The sequence below is a fragment of the Neolamprologus brichardi genome, chromosome 6 (assembly GCF_056152115.1).
Source record: "Neolamprologus brichardi isolate AB-2024 chromosome 6, ASM5615211v1, whole genome shotgun sequence".
NCBI lineage: Eukaryota > Metazoa > Chordata > Actinopteri > Cichliformes > Cichlidae > Neolamprologus > Neolamprologus brichardi.
Window position 1 is genome coordinate 37,473,217 of NC_142109.1, and position 25,092 is coordinate 37,498,308.

General features: G+C 46.8%; 1 protein-coding gene across 4 annotated transcripts; it reads left to right on the forward strand.

The window, feature by feature from the left end:
• The first annotated feature begins 297 nt into the window (after positions 1 to 297).
• Positions 298 to 24,324, forward strand: slc8a1a (solute carrier family 8 member 1a). 4 transcript variants are annotated; one of them, XM_087842260.1, is made up of 11 exons: positions 298 to 379; positions 3,637 to 5,453; positions 11,701 to 11,807; positions 15,497 to 15,517; positions 15,647 to 15,664; positions 15,749 to 15,763; positions 18,958 to 19,026; positions 19,426 to 19,553; positions 20,800 to 20,899; positions 21,027 to 21,293; positions 23,059 to 24,324. In XM_087842260.1, exons 2-11 carry the CDS (start codon positions 3,658 to 3,660, stop codon positions 23,433 to 23,435), a joined length of 2,898 nt encoding a protein of 965 aa, XP_087698386.1. In that variant the 5' UTR covers positions 298 to 379; positions 3,637 to 3,657; the 3' UTR covers positions 23,436 to 24,324. The 4 variants fall into 4 exon arrangements, with proteins under 4 accessions (XP_087698386.1, XP_087698390.1, XP_087698389.1 ...); XM_087842263.1 differs by lacking the exon at positions 298 to 379 and adding an exon at positions 390 to 474; XM_087842262.1 differs by lacking the exon at positions 298 to 379 and adding an exon at positions 1,557 to 1,633.
• The last annotated feature ends 768 nt before the right edge of the window (positions 24,325 to 25,092 follow it).

The following is a 25,092-nucleotide window of genomic DNA, read 5'->3' on the forward strand; positions in this document are numbered from 1 at the left end:
GCGAGGCTCGTCTGCTGTGAGGAGTTTAAGGTGTGAGACGAGTGCGTCGCTCTCTGGATGCCTCCCTGTGAAGGTTGTGCAGATGTCATGTGTGGGGGTTTGGGGATGGGGGTGGCTGCGAGGCACTTGTCCCAGCATTCCTGCCTCCGTTAGCCGTTAGCGGTTATCTCCACGTGTCGGTGGTGACGAGGAGCTGCTGAATGGCCCCGGGCCCTGCAGAGCCTTGTATGGCCATGGCCCGCCAGCAGAAGGACGATAAGCAGCCACGCAGCCATGTTTAGTGCGGCATGTTTTCTGTTAAATTTAGAGCAGTTATCGGACGCGGCTCTCCCTCCTGAGCGCACTCTCTCCTCCTGCTGCTGCTGTGTCAGGACCAGAGGTGAGTACCAGCTCAGAGAAGCACCGCAGACCAGGTTTACTCAGCGGCTTCTGCAGGTCATCGTCACGCCTGTGATGGAGGGATGTGATGCACACGTAGGTGATGCTGTAGCTGGTGTAATGTGTGGTTTTATAGGGTGTAATGGTGTGGTAATAGTATACAGCAGTACTTGTGAGGATCAGTACTGTTGTTGCTGGATGGTTGAGGGCTGGTTGCAGTGACGTTTTGCAGTGTCATGTTGTAGTAATAGGAGAAGAAGGTACTTTGTACCACAAGTGAAGGACCAAAGCCTGCAGTTCCTCTGACATCCAGCGGAGGCAGCAGTGAGTCAGTCCTCATAGACTCCCATGTTAAACTTCCCATGCTTACAGCCTGATGCACCGATTGGTCCTTCACGCCACCTGTACGGCCGGTGGATGATTTCATAACTCGCCTGTTTAAATCTGACTAAATCGGAGCTGAACAGCTGTTTTTGGACACAGCTGATCTCAGGTTCAACTCTCAGAGGGGAGGTCTGTGTGAGGGAGCTGAGAGAGAAGTACAGCTTTTCACTGTAGCGGTGGTACAAGGAGAAACTCCTCCCAGGACTGATTGAAGTGACTTTAATGGAAAGTATGAGTAAAGGAGACGAGGCTGAGGTAACGGGGTGAATAAAATGCAGTTTGGTCCATAGATCAGTCTGACAAACGGAGGTTTCTTCCTGTTAAAAGGGAGTTTTTTCTTCCCACTGTCACCAAAGTGCTGCTCATATAGATGTGATTGTTGGGTTTCTCTCTGTGTGGATTATTGTAGGGTCTACCTGTGTAAATCAAGCTGAAGTGAAGTTTGCAGGAAGCAGAGGTGACGTGAGGTGTGGACTCACCAAACTCCAGATTCAGTAATCTGACCCCGTTAAAGAGGAAACGTGAGAGCTGCAGGAAACAGCCTGGCTCTGAATGAATGTGTTACGCGTGATCTGATTTGCTGATTTCGTGTCCTCGTTGTTAACGTCACCCTGCGGGCGGCAGAGGGAGAGGAGGTGCTGAGGAGAGGACGGCGCTGCTCCGTCAGCTCTGTTGTTATTTCGGTGTTATCATCAGGTGGTGTTTCTGTTCCTCGTCTCCACGCCGTCTGACAGCCTCTCGCTGGTCCTCTGGAGGAGGTTTAGTGTCGGGGTTTCAGCTCTGTCAGAGGAAAAGTCACCCTTCTGATTTTTTCTTCTTTTCCATCGTCCATCAGTGAGTTTGATCTTCACCTGAAACAGTTTGAGCCAAGGTAGGTTTCTGGTTTTCTCCTGAGCACTCGAGCAGGCTCACAGCGTCTCTCCCTGATCGAACTCTGACAGGGAGGATTTGGATTCATCTGTCCACGATTGTTCATGTTCGCACACCCATCCTTGTTTATTTATGTATATGTTTGTATTTTTTTATTATAAATGAGCATTTTTGAGCAGGGCGCTGACACGCAGAAGTGTTTGTGATCAGTGTGCGTGAGCTGCAAACTTTGTTGGGCTATTAAAGATCGTCCAATCTGAAAACAAATCATTTTAAAGATGTCCAGTCAAATTTTATCTTTATTTAAAAAGCTTGAATATAAAAGAGACACAAACTAATTTAAAGGACTATGTCACTTTAGTCGTTTTTTGTCACTTGTTTTAACAGCTTGATGTCCTCCAGTAGCAGTTTCTCTGTTCCAGCAGGTTTACGGCTCGCTGGTTGTCTTCTTTTATCACATTTCTGACAGTTTGTGTTGACGTTTTTCTTTCTTCTACAGTGATTTGCAGTGTTTGTGGTACTTTTCTGTTTCTTTTTATTATATTATATATATATATTATTATATTTATTATATTTATTTTATTATATACTTTTGTACCTTTGATTTCCTGTCTCGCTCTCTTGCAACAGGTTAGTTTGCCTTCGTGTAATTCGGCTGCTTTGTGTCTTTTCATGGACTGAGGTGTGAAATGTGTCCTTGTAGGAACAAAGCCGTGGTAGCTGTTGTGAGCTGTCATTGTAGGAGCAGCCTCTCATTAGACTTCAGTGTTGCTGGTGTGGGGTTGAAAGAGGAGGAGCTGCTCTGTGGCTCCGCCCCATCTGCACCATCACATTCACACAAACACTTTTTTTCTACTCAAGTGCTTTCTCTCTCTGACAGCCTCAGAGGGCAACGTGAGGCTGAGCGTCTTGCCCAAAGAGACAGGAGCAGGGATCAAACTGCCAACCTTTTGATTAGTAGCTGACCTGATCTATTCAATTCAAATCACAACAACAGTCGCCTCAAGGTGCTTTATATTGTAAGTTAGATCCTACAATAATACATACAGAGAAAAACACAACAATCATATGACCCCCTATGAGCAGCACTTTGGCGACAGTGGGAAGGAAAAACTCCCTTTTAACAGGAAGAAACCTCCAGCAGAACCAGGCTCAGGGAGGGGCGGGGCCATCTGCTGTGATTGGTTGGGGTGAGAGAAGGAAGACAGGATAAAGACATGCTGTGGAAGAGAGACAGAGGTTAATAACAGATATGATTCAATACAGAGAGGTCTGTTAATACATAGTGAGTGAAGAAGAAACACCCAGTGCATCATGGGAATCCCCCGGCAGCCTACATCTATTGCAGCATAACTAAGGGAGGATTCAGGGTCACCTGGTCCAGCCCTAACTATATGCTTTAGCAAAAAGGAAAGTTTGAAGCCTAATCTTGAAAGTAGAGATAGTGTCTGTCTCCTGAATCCAAACTGGAAGCTGGTTCCACAGAAGAGGGGCCTGAAAACTGAAGGCTCTGCCTCCCATTCTACTTTTAAATACTCTAGGAACAACAAGTAGGCCTGCAGAGCGAGAGCGAAGTGCTCTAATAGGGTGATATGGTACTACAAGGTCATTAAGATAAGATGGGGCCTGATTATTTAAGACCTTGTATGTGAGGAGCAGGATTTTGAATTCTGGATTTAACAGGAAGCCAAAACAGGAGATTTCTATGTTCTGAGCTACAGCCACCCCATAAGATACACCAATAATATCGTTGAGCCTGCTGGAAGCATTTCATGTGTCACAAACCAAGCCCATCTCAAGAACATGACTCATGTGTGGGTCAGGACTTTAGCTTTCATACAGATGACAGGACAGACTCCTTTTCTCACTGAAGCACTGCTGCTGCCAGTTTCACAGCGACTTTTATAAGTAGAGGTAGTTTGAATGTGGAACAAGGCTTCAGCTCCAGCTCAAACATAATCAGGGAGAAACCAGACTACTGAGCACTCTCTCTGTGTCTTACAGGTTTAAGGGAGCTGAAGCACCATGAGCCCAGCCAGGACCGTGCCGATGTTCTTCACCTACAAGCTGATTTTCTTTCTGACCGTCATCTCAACTGAGTTTGCATATTCAGCAGCAGCGGGCTCTACTCTGACTCTCACCTCCAACCAGACAGCCTCCAACCACAGCAAATGTGGTGGAAGCACCGGCTGCATAGAGGGCGTCATCCTGCCTGTGTGGAAGCCAGAAAACCCAGCCTTCACTGACCGCATCGCCAGAGCAACCATATACTTCGTGGGGTTAGCGTACATGTTCTTAGGGGTCTCCATCATCGCCGATCGCTTCATGGCATCCATCGAAGTCATCACCTCCCAGGAGAGACGGATCACCATCAAGAAACCAAACGGTGAGAAGATCACGACGACTGTACGCATCTGGAACGAGACGGTGTCCAACCTGACCCTGATGGCGCTGGGTTCCTCCGCCCCAGAGATCCTCCTCTCCGTGGTGGAGGTTTGTGGGCACAACTTCAATGCCGGGGAGCTCGGTCCCAACACCATCGTAGGGAGCGCCGCCTTCAACATGTTTGTCATCATCGGGCTGTGCGTGTCTGTCATTCCTGAAGGAGAGACCAGAAAAGTGAAGCACCTGCGCGTGTTCTTCATCACCGCTGCCTGGAGCGTCTTTGCTTACACCTGGCTTTACCTGATCCTGGCTGTCTTTTCTCCAGGAGTCGTGGAGATATGGGAGGGCCTTCTCACGCTCTTCTTCTTCCCGCTTTGCGTTGGACTGGCGTACATAGCGGATCGCAGACTTCTTTTCTACAAATACATGTACAAGCGATACAGAGCGGGGAAGCGGAAAGGAGTGATCATCGAAACGGAGGGCGAGCCAGAACTTCCCTCAAAGGTTGACATTGAAATGGATGGAAAAATGCTCAACTCTCACGGAGAGGAGTTCACGGATGGCGAGGCGGGATTTGAAGGGAAGGAGCTGGACGAGGAGGAGGCCCGCAGGGAGGTGGCGAGGATCCTGAAGGAGCTGAAACAGAAACATCCAGAGAAGGAGATGGAGCAGCTGATGGAGCTTGTGAATTACCAAGTTTTGACCCAGCAACAGAAGAGTCGAGCTTTCTACCGCTGCCAAGCGACCAGAATCATGACCGGAGCGGGTAACGTCCTGAAGAAGCACGCCGCTGACCAAGCCAAGAGAGCCACCCACGACATCTTCTCTGAGGTGTCGCTGAACGACTTCTCTTCCAAGGTGATCTTCGACCCTGGTACCTACCAGTGTTTGGAGAACTGCGGCAGCGTGGCGCTGAATGTGGTTCGGCGTGGCGGAGACCTGACCAGCACGGTCTCCATGGATTACCGGACAGAAGACGGCACCGCCAACGCCGGCTCCGATTATCAGTTCACAGAAGGAACAGTTGTGTTCAAACCCGGTGAGACGGAAAAAGAAATCCGCATCGATATTATTGATGACGACATCTTTGAAGAAGACGAGCACTTCCTGGTTCACCTAAGCAACGTCAGAGTCACAGCTGAGGGTTCGAACCGCCACGAGGCAAACCACGCGGACGCCCTCGCAGGTCTGGGTTTGCCCTGCACGGCCACCGTTACCATCTTTGATGACGACCACGCCGGGATCTTTACGTTCGAGGAGCCAGTGATGACCGTGAGCGAGAGCGTCGGGGTAATGGAGGTCAAGGTGATCCGGACCTCAGGAGCACGCGGCGTTGTGGTCGTGCCCTACAAAACGATACAGGGGACCGCTAAAGGAGGCGGCGAGGACTTTGAGGATACTCACGGCGTTCTGGAGTTTGAGAACGATGAGATTTCGTAAGTACGAATCCTCTTTAACCACCTGAGACAACTTTAGCTCCACAGGTGTTATAGTAACAGTATCTTACTTAATCGCTTTGCACCCACCAGTGTTTTGGCTCCTCCCCCAGGACCAGAGTTAGGGTTTGAGTTTGAGTGTTTGGATTAGTTCATGGATCAGCTTTTTAAGGAGCATTGTATTTCTTTGTGACCTAACATTTTCTACTTCCTGTTTGGCATGTGGCTAAAACCGGACATGTTCAGAGGTTAGCCCTAACACCATCACGTGAGCAGGCAGGCCGGGCTCTCACACGGTTTCTTATTCATCCTGAAATATAAATGATTTAAGTACGGATCATTCTGAAGATTTCAAACCTTTCCAGATTATTCTAATGAACAGGCAATTTTTTCATCACCTCTTTAAACGACCCAGACAATAGTTTCAGAAACATCGAGTTTAATCACTCGACACCTGAAGGAGAGTCAGAGAACTTAAATTTGTCCTTTAGCTTCCACGTCAGACACAACTGATCTTTAATTAATGCACAATCCTCATTTAGAATTAAGACACACACACAGACACACACTCCCACACACACTCACTCATCACACACATCGATTCACCAGAGTCAGCTCCACAGTGGACTGTGGGGTGTGGACAGAACAAACTCTCATGCTGTGAAATAAACTAATCACACCCAGAGGTCACATGATGTTGATGACAGACTGATGGTTTGGAGCTGATGGTGTAGCAGCAACGAGCTGCAGAGACGACGTGCAGCACAGCTGAAGGCGCTCGCAGCGAGGAGCCGCTGAAGCTGCACTCTGTTCTTTATTAATGATGAAAAACCTCTGTTGTTCATGCAGAACATCACACGGAACCATAGCAGCGTTTTAAAACATTATGTTTGAATTCGTATCATGAAGTCGGTTCTTTACTGTTGTTCTCGTGGGTGGAGTCATTCACGTTTGTAGACGAGATCTTTGTTTAAGAAGGAAAACAAACACAGATGGATGTGACTCGTTTTGTTTCTGGTGATTATACGTGAGTTTTGTTATCAGAGCGAACAGAATAAACATGAGTGAAGAACTCGTGTTTGTTACTACTACTGTGTTTAGGTAGAGTAATCCTGCTGACCACTCAGGGTGCTGAGGTCGTAGGTCACGATGAAAACGAGCTAAACGCCTCACAGCTCTTGTACCCTGGTCTGAGTGTAACTCCGCCTCCACACAGTCACGTGACTTACATGCCTGGCATAGTGGCTGCAGGTCGACTCTTTCCACGTCTCAAATGAAAACATTTATATCCGCGAAAGGAAGAGGCCGGCGTGCTGGAATGGAGACGCTGCCTCGCTCGTCCTGTGTTTGCGTATATTAATGAGGACGCTGGCAGCGCCGCAGCGCCGCGGCCTTATATAGACCGACGGAGTGATCGCAGAGGCAGGATCTCCGAGCTCCACGGCGCGTCCTGTTTTAGGCTGCGTTCAGTCACCCGGGAGACAGATGGCTGCAGGCGGCTCATTTATAGTCAGTTTATTAGGCACGCCGTCATTCTGACAGTGCGGTGCACGCCCCCCCCGCCAACACTGTGTGTGCTGCTCAGTGAGTTTGAAGGAGAGTCTCCAGTGACAGAAGCAGGACTGCACAGCTGGCATCCATCAAAGCTGCAGCGAGTCAAGTACACACACGCCTGCACGCTGCACGGCGGCGGTGAACGTGCTCGATGGCGTTCAGTTTGACACGCAGCTGATGCAGTGATGTTGAAACAGCTGGACAGGTGATCCAGGTGACAGGCTGCTGCGGTCGTCCTGACGGGACAGCAGCGGTGTCGGGAACATTTGATGGTCTTATCCACGTGATTCTTTTTCCCAGAGGCGGCGTCTGCTTCGCCTCAGACTGTCAGGTCATGTGACAGCGCCCAGCGAATCAGCCACTGTGTGCTTTATGTTACAGCGTGACTCGATGCGTGTCACACCCTGCAGGTGTCCCCTGGCTGTAAACAGCTGTCTGTGGGGACATCGCCTCAGCAGGTCACGTGTTTGTGAAGCCGCACCCTCGATGTGTTTGAGAGGGCAGAGCTCTGATTGGCCCTCCAACACGTGATTGATCTGGATCAGCTTCTTGTAGGTGTCTGACAATCCAGTAATGATGAGATATTAAACATATGAAACTCTTTCTGGAAGGTGTCTGCTGTCCTGGCATCATTGTGCCGGTTCATAGCTCGTAGCCGTCACCGAGGCAGCTGTAGCACTTCCTGCGTCCGGTTTTTGTCAACGCGAGGAAGGAGCGATATGACGGCTCCAGCAGAAGAGCAGAGACCGGGCCCTTCCTACTTTCTTTCCTTTCTTTCTTTCCTTCCCTGTCTTCTTTCCTTTCCATTTTTCCTTTCCTTCTTTCCTTCTTTCCTTTCCTTGTTATTCCTTTCCGTGTTGTGTCAACACATCAAGCGTTACTTTTCTCACTGCCACACCACATTATGACTCCACCCATATATGCTCACTTTGTGTCAAACGAATGTGTGACATCACCTCACTCCTGATCAGTGTTGGTCAAGTTACTTGAAAAAAGTAATCAGTAACTAATTACCGATTACTTCCCCCAAAAAGTAATCCCGTTACTTTACTGATTACTTATTTTCAAAAGTAATTAATTACTTAGTTACTTAGTTACTTTTTAAAAACACGATTTACAGCCTGAATAGGTGATAAAGTGATAGATCTTTCAGCCCAATTCTACTTTTTCTGCATAATCATCATACAAAATGTAATCAAATGGAAAAGTCTCTTTTTAAAACTTGTTTTATTAGTTTTAATCTTTTAACTTTATGCATCAAGCAAACATTTAATTATGCAACATTCTCTGACTGGAAGAAATTAGTTTAATATTTAAACCTATTTTCTGCACATTCCAGCACATAAAATAAAATATTTTTTGTGTTTACACTCAGTCTTTCAAATAGATGCAAGTAAAACACAGCAGAAAATAAATAAAGTCAAAGACTAGCGGTCCTGTTGCTCTATTTTCACCTGTAAAGCAGGAGTGGGGTAGGCGGAGGTTTACCCTGGTGCAGGTGTGCAGCGGTCAGTGGAAGAATCCGCGAGTTTCTCTGAGTTTCCCATTACGTCGTAGCTACTCGGTGCTTGTTTGGAAGTTTAGGAGTTTTTTTGCTGTAAAAAGAAGTTTTCTTCCCACGCACAACGGACACTAATGTTTTTGTCACTTTTTATGGAATCAAACTCAAAGTAAGGTCAGTACTTCCACGCTTTAAACGCTGCACGCTCATACTCTCTCTGCACTCGATATATGATCCATTGTTGATCTGCACACAGCTGTTGTCACGAACGTCGCGCTCGCTTACGTCACTGTCATGAGACATTCTCGCAAAAAATCACGGTTTTAGTAACGCAGTAACGCAGCGTTCCTACGGGAAAGTAACGGTAATCTAATTACTGTGTTTGCAATAGTAATCCCTTACTTTACTCGTTACAGTAACGCGTTACTGCCCATCTCTGCTCCTGATTGGGTGGGCTCAGTGAAACTAGGCCTTCTGTCATTGGCCAGACTCTGATGTAATTATAAAACATAAAGTTTCAGTTAATTCACAGAAATTTTTTCTCATGAGGGACGTTTGTGAAATAAATAAAAATCTGACGTTTCTGTCGTAGACGGCAAAACAGCTTTCAGTGTTTGCTGTCACGTTGGTGCAGCTGAATGAGCGTGGCAGGAAATGGATTCAAATACAGCCAACAATTTATGCCCTCCTTCACATTTCAGGGGGCCCGATTGTGGCCCCCGGGCTTTATGTTTGACAGCCCTGGTGTGAGGTGTCTGTCGCTGCCAGTCAGAGCAGTCTGTGACATCATGGCGGTGTGTGGTCGGATGCCAGATCAGTGAAAGTGTGATGATGAAACGTAACAGCTGCTGCAGGTGTGCACACCTGCATCCTGCATGGCAGCAGCTCGCTGAGGGGGCTGCCTGCTGCTGCCTGCTGCTGCCTGCTGCTGCCTGCTGCTGCCTGCTGCTGCCTGCTGCCTGGATGCTGGATGTTCGCTCGTGTTTCCATCTTTTCTCAGGCGGCTGGAGGTGTGGGGGATTTTCAGTGTGTCAGATGTCTTCTGTCTGCTGTGCGGAGCAGATAAACACCACGCTGCTCTCTTCCTTATTAGGCCAGCCTGCGTTCAGGCAGCAGCGCCTCGTCCCTGCTCTTCGTCGCAGCATCATAAAGCAGACACATCACCGCAGCTTGTTCCTGTCACGGCCGACGACGGGGGAGGTCGCTGCTGGCCGGCGGCCACGTCTGCAGACTCGGTGCACTTTTTATCTCGCTTCTCCTTCCTGCACAGAAACCCTCTGCGGTGATAAAAAGCTGACTTACGTAGAGTTTATATGTAATCTCTGATTTTTATAGAGGCAGTAAATCACACAGACCTCTGCAGCTCAGGGAGCATTTCCATTTGTAGCTCCTCGGTGCATCCACGCAACCACTGTGTGTGTGTGTGTGTGTGTGTGTGTGTGTGTCTGTGTGTGTGTGTGTGTGTGTGTGTGTGTGTGTGTGTGTGTGTGTGTGTGTGTGTGTGTGTGTGTGTGTGTCTGTGTGTGTGTCTGTGTGTGTGTCTGTGTGTGTGTCTGTGTGTGTGTCTGTGTGTCTGTGTGTGTGTGTGTGCGTGTGTGTGTGTGTCTGTGTGTGTGTGTGTGTGTGTGTGTGTGTGTGTGTCTGTCACTGCAACGAAGCAGCTTTCAAGATCTTACAACCCAGATGCACAAAACTCAGGATGCTGATTTTATTTACAATAAAACACAACGAATCTTTAAACTGACAACATTTTCCATCGTTAGAAAAATATATGGTCATTTTGAATTTCATGGCAACAACTTGGTGAAGGAAGAGGACGCGATCACATGATCGAGCATCAAACCACTGTGTTACAGAGGCAGAGGGTCGCCGACCTGCGAACACTCCGTGTGTCTTCCACACATACAGGTTGCAGCTCCTTTAAAACTGATCTGAGGTCAGACCCAACCGAACATCAGGTCAAAGCCTGCAGCTCTGATGGGGGCGTGTCAGTGCCTGGAGCGAGACGATGCTAAACCCGCAGTTTAGATTTGAAACTGATCTCAGAACAGCTCATTTTGTCAGCTTTAACGTGTTCCTGTGTTTGATCAAATGAGTTTATGATTCTGTTTTACTGTTTACACAGAGACCTCACATTTAGACAGTTAATATCTGAGGACGTCGAGTCTCTGCGCAGTCTTTGGTTTAAGGCAAAGCTGTGAGTGTGGTTGTAGCTTTACGGCAGAGTCTCTGGTGGAGAAACTGCTGCGTCTCGGCCGGGCGGGTTCAGTTAGTGCAGAAACACCTGCAGTGTCCACGTTTGTCCTGTATTTCCTGTCCAGCTGTTCCTGCTACAGGGGAACACAAGGTGCTCCTCTGGTGCTGTGAGATTTACCCACCTGGGCACTCCTTCCATGGTAACATGGTCGATCTGTAACCAGCACTAAATATAGTCGAGGTGGAAACAAACAGATGAGTATTAAAATGACAGCAGTAATTCTGCATCATCAGGTTCTTTAAAGATGAAGTTAAATAATAATGAATCGGCACAAATAATAAAACTGAAACATCCACAGAGCTGAAAGTTTCCTGAATCTGTGACACCAAACAAACCGTCCTTGGATCACTGAGAAAGCCCCAGAGCATCAATCTGCTCACATTAAATAAACATGTGAGTGGATGCAGGCCATCTTCAGTTTCCATCCACACACACACACACACACACACACACACACACACACACACACACACACACACACACACACACACACACACACACACACACACACACACACACACACACGGCCTGCTGTAGCCTCCAGCTCCGCCTCCAGCTCCGCCTCCAGCTCCGAACAAACAAACTGTGTCATCCTGAGATCTCCTCGCCGTCCTCTCGTCGTCTCTGTGTTTCACATGAACTGACCGGCTCTCTTCTTGCGTCCTCACACTCCTGATGCTGCCTCACCTGAACAACTCAGATTTGACTTCCTGGAGTCATAAATATTAAATATGTGCTGGGCTGGTTTCGGGTTGGAGCTCAGAGAGCTGCACACATAAAGTTCGTAAGAAGCGGCGAACAGAAACACGAGGTCACGCGGCGTGTAAATGTGGGCGGCGTCTCCCTCTGCCCGCCGTGTTTCTCCTTTGTCGTGTCTCGGGCTTCTGCACGCTTCTCCTTCTGCAAACTCTCTTTCCGGCTTTTCTCTGTTTCAGCAAAACCATTCGGATAAATATAATCGATGACGAAGAGTACGAGAAGAACAAGAACTTCTTCCTGGAGATCGGAGAGCCTCGGCTGCTGGAGATGAGTGAGAGGAAAGGTGGGGGGGTGTCGCCTTCCTGTACCCTGACCCCTCCTATATCACTGATAACCTTTGACCTCAGTCAGCCCTGTTGATGTGGTGTTTAATGTCATAACAAGTGAAAGTTTGAGTTGAGCTCATCCTTTAATAATCTGAGCTAATCATGTTTTTGTATCCCAGCAGGCAGACAAGGTGTCTGTGTGTGTGTGAACTAATGCATGACCCTTGACCTCTGACCCCCCTCCCCCCACAGGAAGATCATAGCCATTAAAATAATCGATCACGAGGAGTATGATAAGAATGCCAGCTTCTACGTGGAGCTGCAGGAGCCGTACTGGAACAGGAGGAGATGGACAGGTGTGGACGGGCACCTTAACCTCTGACGACCTCTGACCTGTCCTCCTTTGCCTGTCTTTGTGGAGTTTGTCTTTGCTGCTGTCACTCCTTTGCCCTCAGCTGGCGTCCTATTGGTCCAGACTGACTTATCAGTGCTGAGAGGTGCTAGGACAGTTTGAGTCAACTTTATCGATATATGAGGCGACAACAAAATCCACGCGTTGATTCTTTTCTCTGGGTTCATAGAAATCTTCACACAGTGTTGTTGTCGTTCACGCAGACGTTTATGGCAAACACCCGCTTTTTCTTCTCGTCGGGTTGGTGATGTGAAGGCACGTGTAATCAGGTCACCCGTGGCGTTTAACAGCTCTTGGATGGCCCCGCCCCTCCCTGAGCCTGGTTCTGCTGGAGGTTTCTTCCTGTTAAAAGGGAGTTTTTCCTTCCCACTGTCACCAAAGTGCTGCTCATAGGGGGTCACATGATTGTTGGGTTGTCATTGCAGGCTCTTTAACTCGAGGCGACTGCTGTGGCGATTTGTGATTTTTAAATAAACTCATTTGGACTGAATTGAATAACAAATAATGGAAATAATTTTCATGTGATTAAATTGCTTTATTTTAGCATTATGCAATGCTGTTATTATAACTTAATGCAGTGGGATCAACTTATTTACTGCAGTTGAGTCTTAGGCTACGTTCACACTGCAGGTCTTGATGCTCAATTATGATTTTTTGATCAAATCCGATTTTTTTGTCTGCTCGTTCACACTACAAATAAAATGCGACAGCAAACGCGCTCTAGTGTGAACGCTCAAAGCGGCCGCATGCGCAAAAGAAGACGTCACACACAACGCGCTCTGTTTACACCCAGAGCAACAGTATGTTTGACTGATGGCCCTTAATATAAAGACTTCGGACTTCACGTTTCCCAATTTTTGCTTTAAGTTATTTTGTTATTTACATCAGACGTTCCCAAAGTGTGGGGCCCGCCCCCTAGGGGGGGCGCAGAGCCATTGCAGGGGGGGCGCGGCATGAAAAGGGAAAAAAAAAAAAACAACAACAACGCTTGGACACTGCTAGCACGGGCGCCCACACAAACGCAAAGCAGGAGATGAAGCATAGCTGAATATGTTTCCAAACCAACTTCATTCTAAGCCAAAGACTAGAAAATATGGTGAAGCATATCTGCCCTTTGGTTTCACCTGCACAAGTGCAGAGGTTGGTCTCTCCTGCAGAATTGGTTTTCCCTTTGTTGGGAGCAGCGCTGGGCTGTATAAATCACAGACAAACAGGATCCCACATTCTTGATTTGTAGTTCACAAACACTTGTTGTAATGACTAACTACTCCTGACATTTTGGAGATGTTTGCTCTTTATACAGTAAAGTTACAGTGGGATACAAATAACATCAGGCTGATCCTGCCACAATTTGTTCCCCCGGTTCAAATCACGGACAAACAGCATCCAACAGTTATTTATGTTTTTGAACCCATTTTGCAGAGTGATTCGAAACGCCGTTTACGTGTGGATGAAACAGCTGCATTTTCAAAAATACCCGTGTAGGTGTGGACGTAGCGTAAAAGACTTAGTAGTTTATTTTCTTACTACCTGTAATTTATTGCAGATTACTTGTATTTGCTTAATTGTTTACTAAATGTTTGAGGTGTGAAATAAACCGCAATGGAGCAAAATATGGGTGTGTGTGGTTGGAGGATGTGTTCGTGCGTGCGCGTGCGTGCGCACGTGCGCGCGCGAGGGGGGGCGCGAACATTTTTCTTGTAAAACAAGGGGGGCCCAGCAAAAAAGGTTTGGGAACCACTGATTTACATAATAATGTAAATAACCGAATAATGTTTTGCTGTTTTAGAGGAGCGCTGCTTCAAAGGATAGTTGCAGATTTCTGTCAGAATCTGCAGATTATGCAGTACAAATAAAATGTTCACGTTTCTCCAACGTTGTCTTCCCAGCAGTTTCACTGGATGGACAGGAAGCGTTCACGATGTCTTCTCCGGCGCTGATAATTGGCGTCTGTCTTGTGTCGGTGACGTAAAAGACGGATTTAATGCGACATGACCATCAAACAGCAGCTTTCTGAAACATCAGATATGTATCGGATTCAGGACCACATACGAAAGAGACCCAGATCGGATTTGAAAATGTCGGATTTGTGCCGTTCACACTGTCACACCATGATCGGATATGGGTCGCAGAGGGTCAAAAACATCGGATTTGATGCACTTTCGCCTGCAGTGTGAACGTAGCCTAACTTAATTTATTTAAGTTGATCCAACCCATGAAAATGATGTTAGTCCGAACAAAATACCTAATGCTGATAGAAAGCCATTTATTAATGTGGAAATCCTTTTCATTAAGTTCATTTAAAGACTTAAATTTTTAGAGTGTTCAACAAACTCTAGACCAGGGGTGTCCAACTCCAGGCCTCGAGGGCCAGAGTTGGACACCCCTGGTCTAGAGTCTGGTTAACGTAAAAACACTTTTACCATGGTTACCGGGGCCTATCCGGACGTGATAGGGCGAGAGGCGGGGCAAACCCTGGATAGGTCACCATTCTGTCGCAGGGCTAACACAGAGACAACCATTTGCACTCACAGGTAATCTAGAAACACCAACTAACCTAACTTTTCAGTTGTGGGAGGAAGTCAGAGTTCCCACTGCAAACTCGGCCAGACTGTGGATTTGACCACAGGACCTTCTTGCTGTGAGGCAACAGTGGTAACCGCTGTGCCACTGAGCCGTCCATCCAGGCTTAAAAACAGGTGGAAGGCTCGATACACAATTTTCTGCACGTTTTTGTCTCTGACAGGTTAAACCACAGTAAAGAGTGATAGCACACACGTGGTCGTCTGCCTCTTATAACTCCAGAGATTTTCCTGTGGTCACCACAGAAACAGGAAGTTATTTTGTTCAGATTACCAGTTTGAATCTTTTAAATGTAACAACCGCCCACTTTCATTTCCTTGAGTGTTTCACTGGGTTTTCAGGTGGTTTTTGTGGAGTTTGTCTTCGCCCAGTTCGCCTCACTAGAACATGCTAGTTCGTTTAGTCCCGGAGAGGCTAGGAGAGAGCTTCTCGCTTCCTTGTTGGTCCAGATGTGGACAGATGCAGATGTGTCCAGTCGAGCTGTGATGCTGGCAGGTTGGGGAGGACGGGTCAGGTCCACCTGCACGTGTCCGTGTTAGTCGCACAGATGTAACAGTAAACTAACAGCTGACCTCCGCTCGAACCGTCGTTGGCGTCACGTTTGTCACGCGTTCAGCAGCATGAAGTCCAGATTGAGGACAGGTGTGTCAAACAGAGACCTTCTGATGTCACTTCTGCTTCATGTCTCTCTCGTCTCTTTCTTCTCTTCAGCTGTGTTGCTTCAGGAAGTCGGTAAGCCGCTTTCTTTGTCCCCTTCCTGTCTGCAAACGTTTATGTGTGTCGCTTTCATGATTTCTAAGAATTGCCACAAAACCAAATGACTAACTCTGACTTCCTGTTTCGTACTTGCTGTCCTTTCAGGTGGATTCGTTAAGACAGGTAGGTGAAAGTGAGACGATATCTGACATGTGAGCATTCACTGTGTGTGTGTGTTAATTTGTGCTTTTTGTGACTTTTTGATAGACAAACAGCTGTATGGTAAGACACCTGTCAGTGGTGTAAATGTTGGCTTTCAAAGTGTGTCAACACTGAAAGCAACGTGTACGATGGTAGCGGCGTCTTGTAAGCTCATCACGTGACTCTCATTTATCACCTTTAAACGTCGGCGCCTGAGACGAAGCCCCGAATCTCAGATTTAGACGCTTAAAGCCAAACGTGAGCAAACAGACCAAAGCCCGTTCCCGCTGCTGCACCAGGCCCGAGAAGCGTTTGTGTTTCACTGACTGCATGCGTCCTGAACGCCGCCACAGAGTGGGCCGAGCTACAGTGGCTTGCAAAAGTATTCGGCCCCTTGAACTTTCCCACATTTTGTCACATCACAGCCACAAACATGAATCCATGTTGTTGTAATTCCACGTGAAAGACCAACACAAAGTGGTGCACACGTGAGACGTGGAACGAGAATCAGACATGACTCCAGACGCTTTACGTACAGGCTGAGCCGTTCTGTGCGTCATCGTGATCACAGATGAAACAGCACCAGCTCTTGTTATGTTTACTTCCAGGGCATCACGCAGGGGAAGAAGCTCAGGGTAATTTAAACATGGCGTCCATCGGCACGCTGCGACACCATCGTTCCTGTTATTTCGCCGAGCCACAGAGTGTCTCAACTTTAATGAAGTTGGAAATAGAAGAGAAATTATAGTAAATAACATTTTAGTCAAACACATCAGCGAGTATTTAAAAAATCATCATCCCAAAGCAGCTGGAAGAGCAGGAGTGCCTGTCAGGCCGGCTGTTTCCAGACTTCCGGCTGTTTCCGGACTTCCGGCTGTTTCCAGACTTCCGGCTGTTTCCAGACTTCCGGCTGTTTCCGGACTTCCGGCTGTTTCCAGACTTCCGGCTGTTTCCAGACTTCCGGCTGTTTCCAGACTTCCGGCTGTTTCCAGACTTCCAGCTGAGCGTGAGACATGCTCTCAGTGCAGAACGAGCAGTTTTCTGATGCAAAGCGATGTTTTGGTCCAATCACAAGCTTTCCCTGAACCTAACCATGCAGGTTTTTAGTTCCTGAAGCTGATGAGTGAGGGATAACAGGGGAAACCCGATGTCAGGACTTTCACATAAGGGTTAGACACAGGCAGCGTCAGACACAGTGGGATGAGAGGGCAATGGCTGTTTGCTAAATGAGAGCCTGTCTTTGGTATTGTGTCCTAGCTGAGACATAATACAGATGAAAACATCTGGAAAGACATTCATTCAGTTCTGTGAAGGAGTGACCTCCGTGCTTCCTGCAGGAACGATCCCATTCAGCTTTCCCTTCAACAGTGATCCTCTCTGGGGTCATTTACACTCATCCGCCTCAAACTCCCAGAGTTCATTTCACCATCCAATCGCCAAGCTTGAAATTCTGTGACGTGAGCTCCCGACAACTTCAGGCTCCGTCTCTGTGTGAGTCTGAACCATCAGCTGCTTCTCCAAGGCAGCGATGACAGACGTTTAAAGAAGGACTTAAACCTGGGAGATGATGGGAAACCTGCAGGAAACGGCGGCTTCGCACCTCACCACTTTGACAACACGTGTGTTCCTCACAGCTTGTGATTGGCAGAAATTTCTCTAAGATCCATTAACCTTTGATCAAACGCTTCCCCGAGTGTCCAACATGAAACCTGGCCTTCGAATTTCTAACTACTGTAGTTACTTCTAGTTACTGTAACAACCCAAAAACCTCGCTGCCATTAACTAACCTTATGACTCCGCCCTCTTATCTAAATATGGTCACACAAAAACCACTCAGGCGGCCATCAGGTGGACGCCTCAGATCAGCGGCTGATGCTGATGTCACCATTTCTACAGTGTACAGACAACACGTGATCTTTAGAGCCTGTTATTGTGCCAAAAAATCACCTGTTTGAGCCAATCAGTGAAGAGAAGACTTTCTTGACGAGGAAACATCTGGAGGTTTCCAGAAGCCTTAAAATTGTGAGACAAGGAAGGTTATTTCTAACCAAACTGAGCATGCTCAGATACACGCAGGTCCTCAGCGCTCTGAGATGCTGAACCGTCAGTGTGATCATTAATGTGAATGTTTGAAGGTAAGACCTTCAGAATAAAAGAGATCATTAAATCAGACTCTCTGCAGGTTCTCACAAATGTTCACTAAAACAGTCTTAAACAGCATTAAATTAAATCTCAGACTCAGTTCAATTTTATTTATACAGCGCCAAATCACAACAAAAGTCGCCTCAAGGCGCTTCATAGATACAGAGACAAACCCAACAATCATATGACCCCCTATGAGCAGCACTTTGGCGACAGTGGGAAGGAAAAACTCCCTTTTAACAGGAAGAAACCTCCAGCAGAACCAGGCTCAGGGAGGGGCGGGGCCATCTGCTGTGATTGGTTGGGGTGCAGCAGATGTCCTGCACCCGGTTGGATTGGTAACAGGATTGGTGTTAAATCCTGTTACTGCAGGAAAGGTCATTTTATTACTGTTATTATTATTTCAGTTCAGAGAGCAGCACGGCTCATCAGTATTTTAAAAACATCAAATAATACTGCCGTCAGCAGACAGGATTTGTTTTCACTCCTCGCTGCTTCCTGTTAGCGTCACATGACCTCTGTAACTGTCCGTTAGTCTAACGCTCAACCCTCCACCTGAATGCCCACCTGAGGAGGAGCTGCAGGTGTGAGCGTCAGTGTTCTGCTGACGAGCAGAGTGGGTGTAACCCCGCCCCCCCAGCATGAAGCACACCCTTTATACTCCTCAGCACAGCCAGCCTAGCCGAACATTGCTACGATGCTAGCCCTGTGGTACGATCATAGACTGTACAAAAGAAGTAAGCCTGTCACTGTTCACGTGCTCACAGCTGCAAAATGCTGTTTCTGGGCCGAGCGCACAGTTACCATCCAGTAAAATTACGTCTCCACATCTCCCACATGAGCCGAGGTAAACAGACATCAAGCTAACCTTTTAACTAACCTGCACTGGTTGAATAATAACTAACCTTCGTTAATGAAAAGCATCACAGGAACATAAATCCAGATTGAACAGCAAACACGTTTCATCCCGATTTTTGAAGTCTATTACTAAACAAAAACACCTCTGACATGTCACAGACTTTCTGTCCCTCTGAACAGACGCACATTAAACACACAAGCCGTCAGCTCGGTGCTGGATACAGGCTGTGATGATTCAGCCATGTTCTGGTTTCAGTTTCTGTTCACCTGTTCAGGCAGAGACATCTACAGGAAGGTCCAGGGACGAGAGCCACCCGTCCCCTCCAACATCATCAGCATCGCAGGTTTGCCCATCATCTATCTTTTACTGTGCTAACTTTTACCACAGTGTCAAACGAACCATTATGATCATTTATTTTCGTAGCTCTGATCAGGACAGGCAACGCTCGTATGTACACAGGTATCAATGAGAGCTGAGCTTTGAGAAAACGCATGTTATTGATTGTGACATTTCTTCACTGTCAGGGTTTAGACGTCTTCTTGGGAAATCTTTAGTGAGAACTGAGAGCAATTCAACCATCTCTCTCAAAAACGACTCAACCCCATTAGAAATAAAGTGACAGATATTGGCTTCTGTATCAAGAATAGGCATATTTATAAATAGCTGCTCTCTCACATAATAAGGTAAATGAATCTTAATATTTTTGTGGACTCTACAACCTAATGTTTCCTCTATGATTCAGAGGACGGGGCTGAGGAGCCTTTGACAAAGAAAGAAGAAGAAGAGCGGAGGATTGCAGAGATGGGCAGGCCAATGCTGGGCGAACACGTCAAACTGGAGGTGATCATCGAGGAGTCATATGAGTTCAAGGTAGGAGACGTTTCTCTTGGGTTAGTGTGAAATATGTAAGCCCCTTTCAGACGAAACTGTTCTGAGGAGCTCTGATGGCCACTATGCATCAGAGAGCACCAAGAGATCAACCAGGACTTTGTTGTTTGTACCACCAACAAAACAACAAATGTTCAGCGCTAACTGTTTTTAACATAACTAATTGAAAGAGAGTACCATGCCCCCGAAAACTGAATTCTAAGGACTTTCCCACATAGTTCCTGTAATGTGGGCACACATAAAAAAGGAGACTTCCTCTAACAGTGATTAGAAAAAGGTCCTTTAGTCTGAACTAGCCTGACGAGTCGCATCTAAAGGACACTCCAAAACTCTCTCATAGATTAATGGATAGTTCAGAAATCCACCTGCCAACATCAAGGAAGTCCAATCCCTACACTGTCTTTACATTTTATGCATCGCTCCTACCACATAGCATGTTGGACTGTGACCTGAAAGACTAGTATGTTGACTTTGTTCCCTTTGAATCGAGTCGAGCCGATGGCTTTACCTTCAGAGTTACTGAACGGACATTTAGTTGCATCATTAAACCAGGAGGAACGTGAATAGCTGGAGCATCTGGCATTTCTAGCCTTTCATGTGGGATTTTTATGGTCAAATGGTCAAATGCATATAAGAGATTTTCTATGAAACCTAATGGCCTCTGGTTTGTGAAGCTATACTTGTTAAGCTTAAGGTTCTGAACCCTGATCCGACACTGTTCACCTGCAGCATTGCAGCTAGTGGTGAGTCAGCAAAACGAAGGCTTCTTGATGTCTGCTTGAAGCGTCTTTAGGCCCTTAAAGGCAGAATATGCTGCCTTGACCGCTGAACAGTGGAGAAACATTCAGAGCTGGAGTTTTATGTAAGATGCAGATGTTCACCACATTCAGACTGGTCTATAAACAGTCCTGAAAGAGTCTGTAATAGAAAGGCACAAGTCGGACTGAGCCTGAAATGATCACGATGGGTCCTGCTTCCTGCTTCCTGTCCGCTCGTCCCTTGCATCACAGAAACTGAAGAATTTCCGATAGTGAGAGAACATCTGAAGCAGGCTTTCATCAGCTATCTTCTACGTGTCAGGCAAGGCGACTGTTTCAGACTGAACTTCAGATACTGTCATCGTCTGAAATGAATTCAGCATCAGAAAAGCTAAAGTGAGGTGGCTGATTTTCAAAATGGTCAGCAGGGCAGTGAAGGTGACATTAGATGTTTCCTGGATGTGTTTCAGAGTACAGTAGATAAACTCATTAAGAAGACCAACCTGGCTCTGCTGATTGGGACCAACAGCTGGAGGGAGCAGTTTGTGGAGGCCATCACGGTCAGCTCAGGTATGAACTAACTCTAACTGTCCTTCTTCAGGTATGAAAACCAACATTAATATAAGCCCTGATTAAGGGCTATCAGTCTGTACCCAAACCAAGCTTGAAAACTGATTCCTGGCTCTGCTCTCCTCAGGCGATGATGATGAATGTGGAGAGGAGAAGCTGCCCTCTTGTTTTGACTACGTCATGCACTTCCTCACCATCTTTTGGAAGCTTCTGTTCGCCTTCGTTCCTCCTACAGACTACTGGAATGGTTGGGCCTGTTTTGTTGTCTCCATCACTGTCATAGGCATGTTGACGGCAGTGATCGGAGACCTGGCGTCGCATTTCGGCTGCACCGTGGGCCTCAAAGACTCAGTCACCGCTGTGGTGTTCGTCGCTTTGGGCACTTCTGTACCAGGTCTAACACAAACATCTCGTTTTCTTTACTAAGACTTTCAGTCCTTCAGATTTTGTCCAAGGCAATAAAAACATTACAACAAACAAACAACAGGAGCACATTAAATCAGAACTATCTGTATGAAAACCCAAAAGGTTCTGATTCTGTTCATCTGGACGTTTTCAGTGGGAGAAACGTTTCAGAAACGAGGTCAGTTCCTTAATCTTAATTATGCAAATTCTCATGACCATTGATCAACAACCATGAGTCCCATTCACAGAGAGTTGGGGAATGGCTGCAATCACAGCATTGTAAGATGGTGATAGATGTACCCTTAGGCCCCCTCCTCCATTCAGAGATGGTCTTTCCCTTTTCACGTAAATGGCCTCCTTGACTCCGCCCTCAAACCAGCGTTCCTCCCTGTCCAGGATGTTACATCCTCATCCTTGAAACAGTGTCCACTGGCCTGTAGGTGTAAACAGACTGCAGAGTCCTGTCCTGACGAGGTGGCTCTTCTGTGTTGTAGTCAGAGGTTGTTTGGTTTCCTCGATGTATAAATCCTGCCAATCCTCCTGCACTTAACAGCGTACACTATGTTACTCTGTTTGTGTCGGGGACCCAATCCTTGGGGTGGACCAGTTTTTGGCGCAGCGTGTTTTGGGGTTTAAAAGCCACAGAGACCTGGTGTTTAGAAAAAATGCGTCTCAACTGCTCCGATACTCCTGACACGTACGGGATCACTACAGGTTTTCGCTTAGCCAGCGGTTGTCCTTCTCTCCTGGATCGGCTGGACCTTTCTTTAGGAGCCTTCCCAGCTTTGACAAAAGTCCAGCTGGGATAACCACATTTACTCAGGGCCTTCTTGATGTTCTTCTGCCTCCCTGGCTGCTGTGTCTGTGGGGATGGTGTTCGCTCTGTGTTGTAGCGTCCTGATGACGCCCAGTTTGTGCTCCAGTGGATGATGAGAGTCAAACCTTAGATACTGATCCGTATGTGTAGGTTTACGGTACACGTCAGCTTTTAGATGTCCCCCATTACTGATGGAAACCTCACAGTCTAAGAAGGCTAACCTGCCACTGTTCATATCCTCCCTGGTGAATCTGATGTGTCGGTCCACCGAGTTAATGTGATCCGTGAAATGTAGTACGTCCTGATATTTGATTTTCACCCAGGTGTCATCCACATACCTGAACCAATGGCTTGGTGGTGTTCCAGGGTAGGATAGCAAAGCCCTCTTTTCCACTTCTTCCATGTACAAATTGGCCACGATGGGTGAAACTGGGAGCCCATGGCACACCCATGTTTCTGCCTGTAGTACTGACCCTTGTATGTGAAGTAGGTGGAATGAAGACACAGTTCAAACACTCTTGTTGGATGCTGAGAGCGGTCCTGCTGCTGAGGTTGGGTTCATCCTGTGATCTCTTACGAACTACCTCCAACGCTTCCGTGACTGGGATGCAAGTGAAGAGAGATGTAACGTCGTACGAGACCATGGTTTCATCTGCCTCCATGATGACATCTCTCACCTTCTCAACAAAATCCAGGGTGTTCTGGATGAGGTGTTCAGAGCTGCAGGGTTGAAGGTCAAAGCCAGAAACTTAGAGATGTTATAGGTGACTGAGCTGATCATACAGACAATTGGTCTTAAAGGCATAGCTCTTTATGTATCTTCCGTACAGCCAGATGAACAGAATTAATTTTGGGGAATTTCTTTAACTGGATGATTGAGCATGCATCAAGCCCTTTTTATCTCAAACATATCTTCTCTCCACTTTCTCATCATCAGACACCTTTGCCAGTAAGGTGGCAGCCATTCAGGACCAATATGCCGATGCCTCCATTGGAAATGTGACGGGGAGCAACGCCGTCAATGTCTTCCTAGGTATTGGTGTGGCCTGGTCAATCGCTGCTGTCTACCACTACACCCAAGGTCAGGAGTTCAAGGTCAGCCCTGGCACACTGGCCTTCTCTGTCACACTCTTCACCATCTTCGCCTTTATCTGCATCGCTGTGCTCATCTACCGCCGCCGACCGGAGATTGGCGGGGAGCTAGGTGGACCCCGTGTCCCAAAGATCCTCACCACTTGCTTGTTCTTCAGCCTGTGGTTGATGTACATCGTCTTCTCCTCCCTGGAAGCCTACTGCCATGTAAAGGGCTTCTAACAGCGCCACTCCAGACCCTCTTCAGGACTTTTCTGTTGGATTCTAGGTTGCTGCATATACCAGTGGTACCATCTAAAGGTTATACGAGGGATTGACCTGAATGGATTCGCTGTAGTTCAGTTCACATTCTTCACGATCATGAACAGGGCACATAAAACAAAATAAAATACATTTTAAAAAACATCTTGAATGGGTTGGGGTTACAATCATACTGGGTGGCTTTTTAAGGGTTTGAATAAAATCTAGTGACTTAGCAGTTTCTATAATTTGTTACTTGTCTGAAAGTTTAGATTGATGAACATTTCAACAGGTTTCTAACAAGTTTTGTTTGTTCTTTTCCCCCTATCTCTGAATATCGGAGTTCTTTAAGGTTCTACTAAAGGTACAGACGTTTCTCATGTGACGCCATGTGCTCGAGAGCTGTCTGCCATATTAGACGTGATACAACCACTGGTTGCTGTGGAAAAATGTCTATTTCCTGACTGATTTGCAGTGGTTGCTGGTGATTTCTGCCTCTCACTGGGTGAAATTAGATGCTAAAAAAGGTTTGCACCAGAAAACTGAGTGATTGCTTTGGTTGCTACCAGGTTGCCATGGGGAAATGTAGTTTTTCACATTTGTCTTCAAATCCTTGCAAACTCCCAGCAACACCCACTGGACGTTCAGAAAGTTTGCCTTTAAAGTAAAAGACCACAACAACTGCCATCAGCCTCCAGCAACAGCTTACAACCAGTGGTAAAATAGTGCTGTTTCCCTCACAAACAGATGGTTGCAGCCGCTCTCTAGGCCTGTGTGACCTGAGTACTAGTCACCTGATTCTACAGTATCACCATGATCCAAAATGGCAGACAAGCGTCACATGGTTGGGGTCACATATTTGCAAAACCTGTTTGATGGCTTTCTAAAGGCTCCGACGGTACCCGGTGGACTCTCTTCTGCTGTGAAGGATCTCTGAAGGTTCTAGTGGAACCCTGGGAACTGAAACTGACTCTGGTGTCCATATCGAACTGTTCTCTGGCTGCTGAGCAATGGTGACTACTTTCATTCTCACATACCTCCCAACCATGTAAAAAATCCATCCGAACCTTTCAGCGATGTCTAATGTAAACTATTTAATTTTGACGTGCATGGACTTTAAACCACATCACGAGTAGTCGCGGCGATTAAGGAGAACCGGAGTGACTTTTAGTGTTTTAGGTGACTCAGGTAGTGTTGCACCTACATTAATATCTGCACTGAGTTTGAATTAAAGAAGAGTTTAATCAGAGATGCTGAACAGCAGCTGGCTTGAGTTGGACCTGAGCTGCTGCTTCAGTGGAGTCAAACACTGAGGAAACGATGTATGCTTGAGTGTGAGTTCCTACACTGATGACAGAAATGTGATTGGCTGTTTGGGTGATGTAAACATTAGTTGCGTCTTCATAATGCAGTGTCTTTGTTTCAAGTATTAAAGTAGAGTGTCAGTAAATCGTTCTCCTCTTTGACTGGATCACAGACATGTCTGCTCAAATGTCAACAAAGAGCAGAATATTATAAATGATAATATTATACATGTATTATACTAAACGAGGGCTGCGATGTAAACCTGACAGGTGCATCGATAGCTCACAGTTTACAGTTAGGGAGCTCAGGTAAGAGAAAAGCAACAATTTCAGGT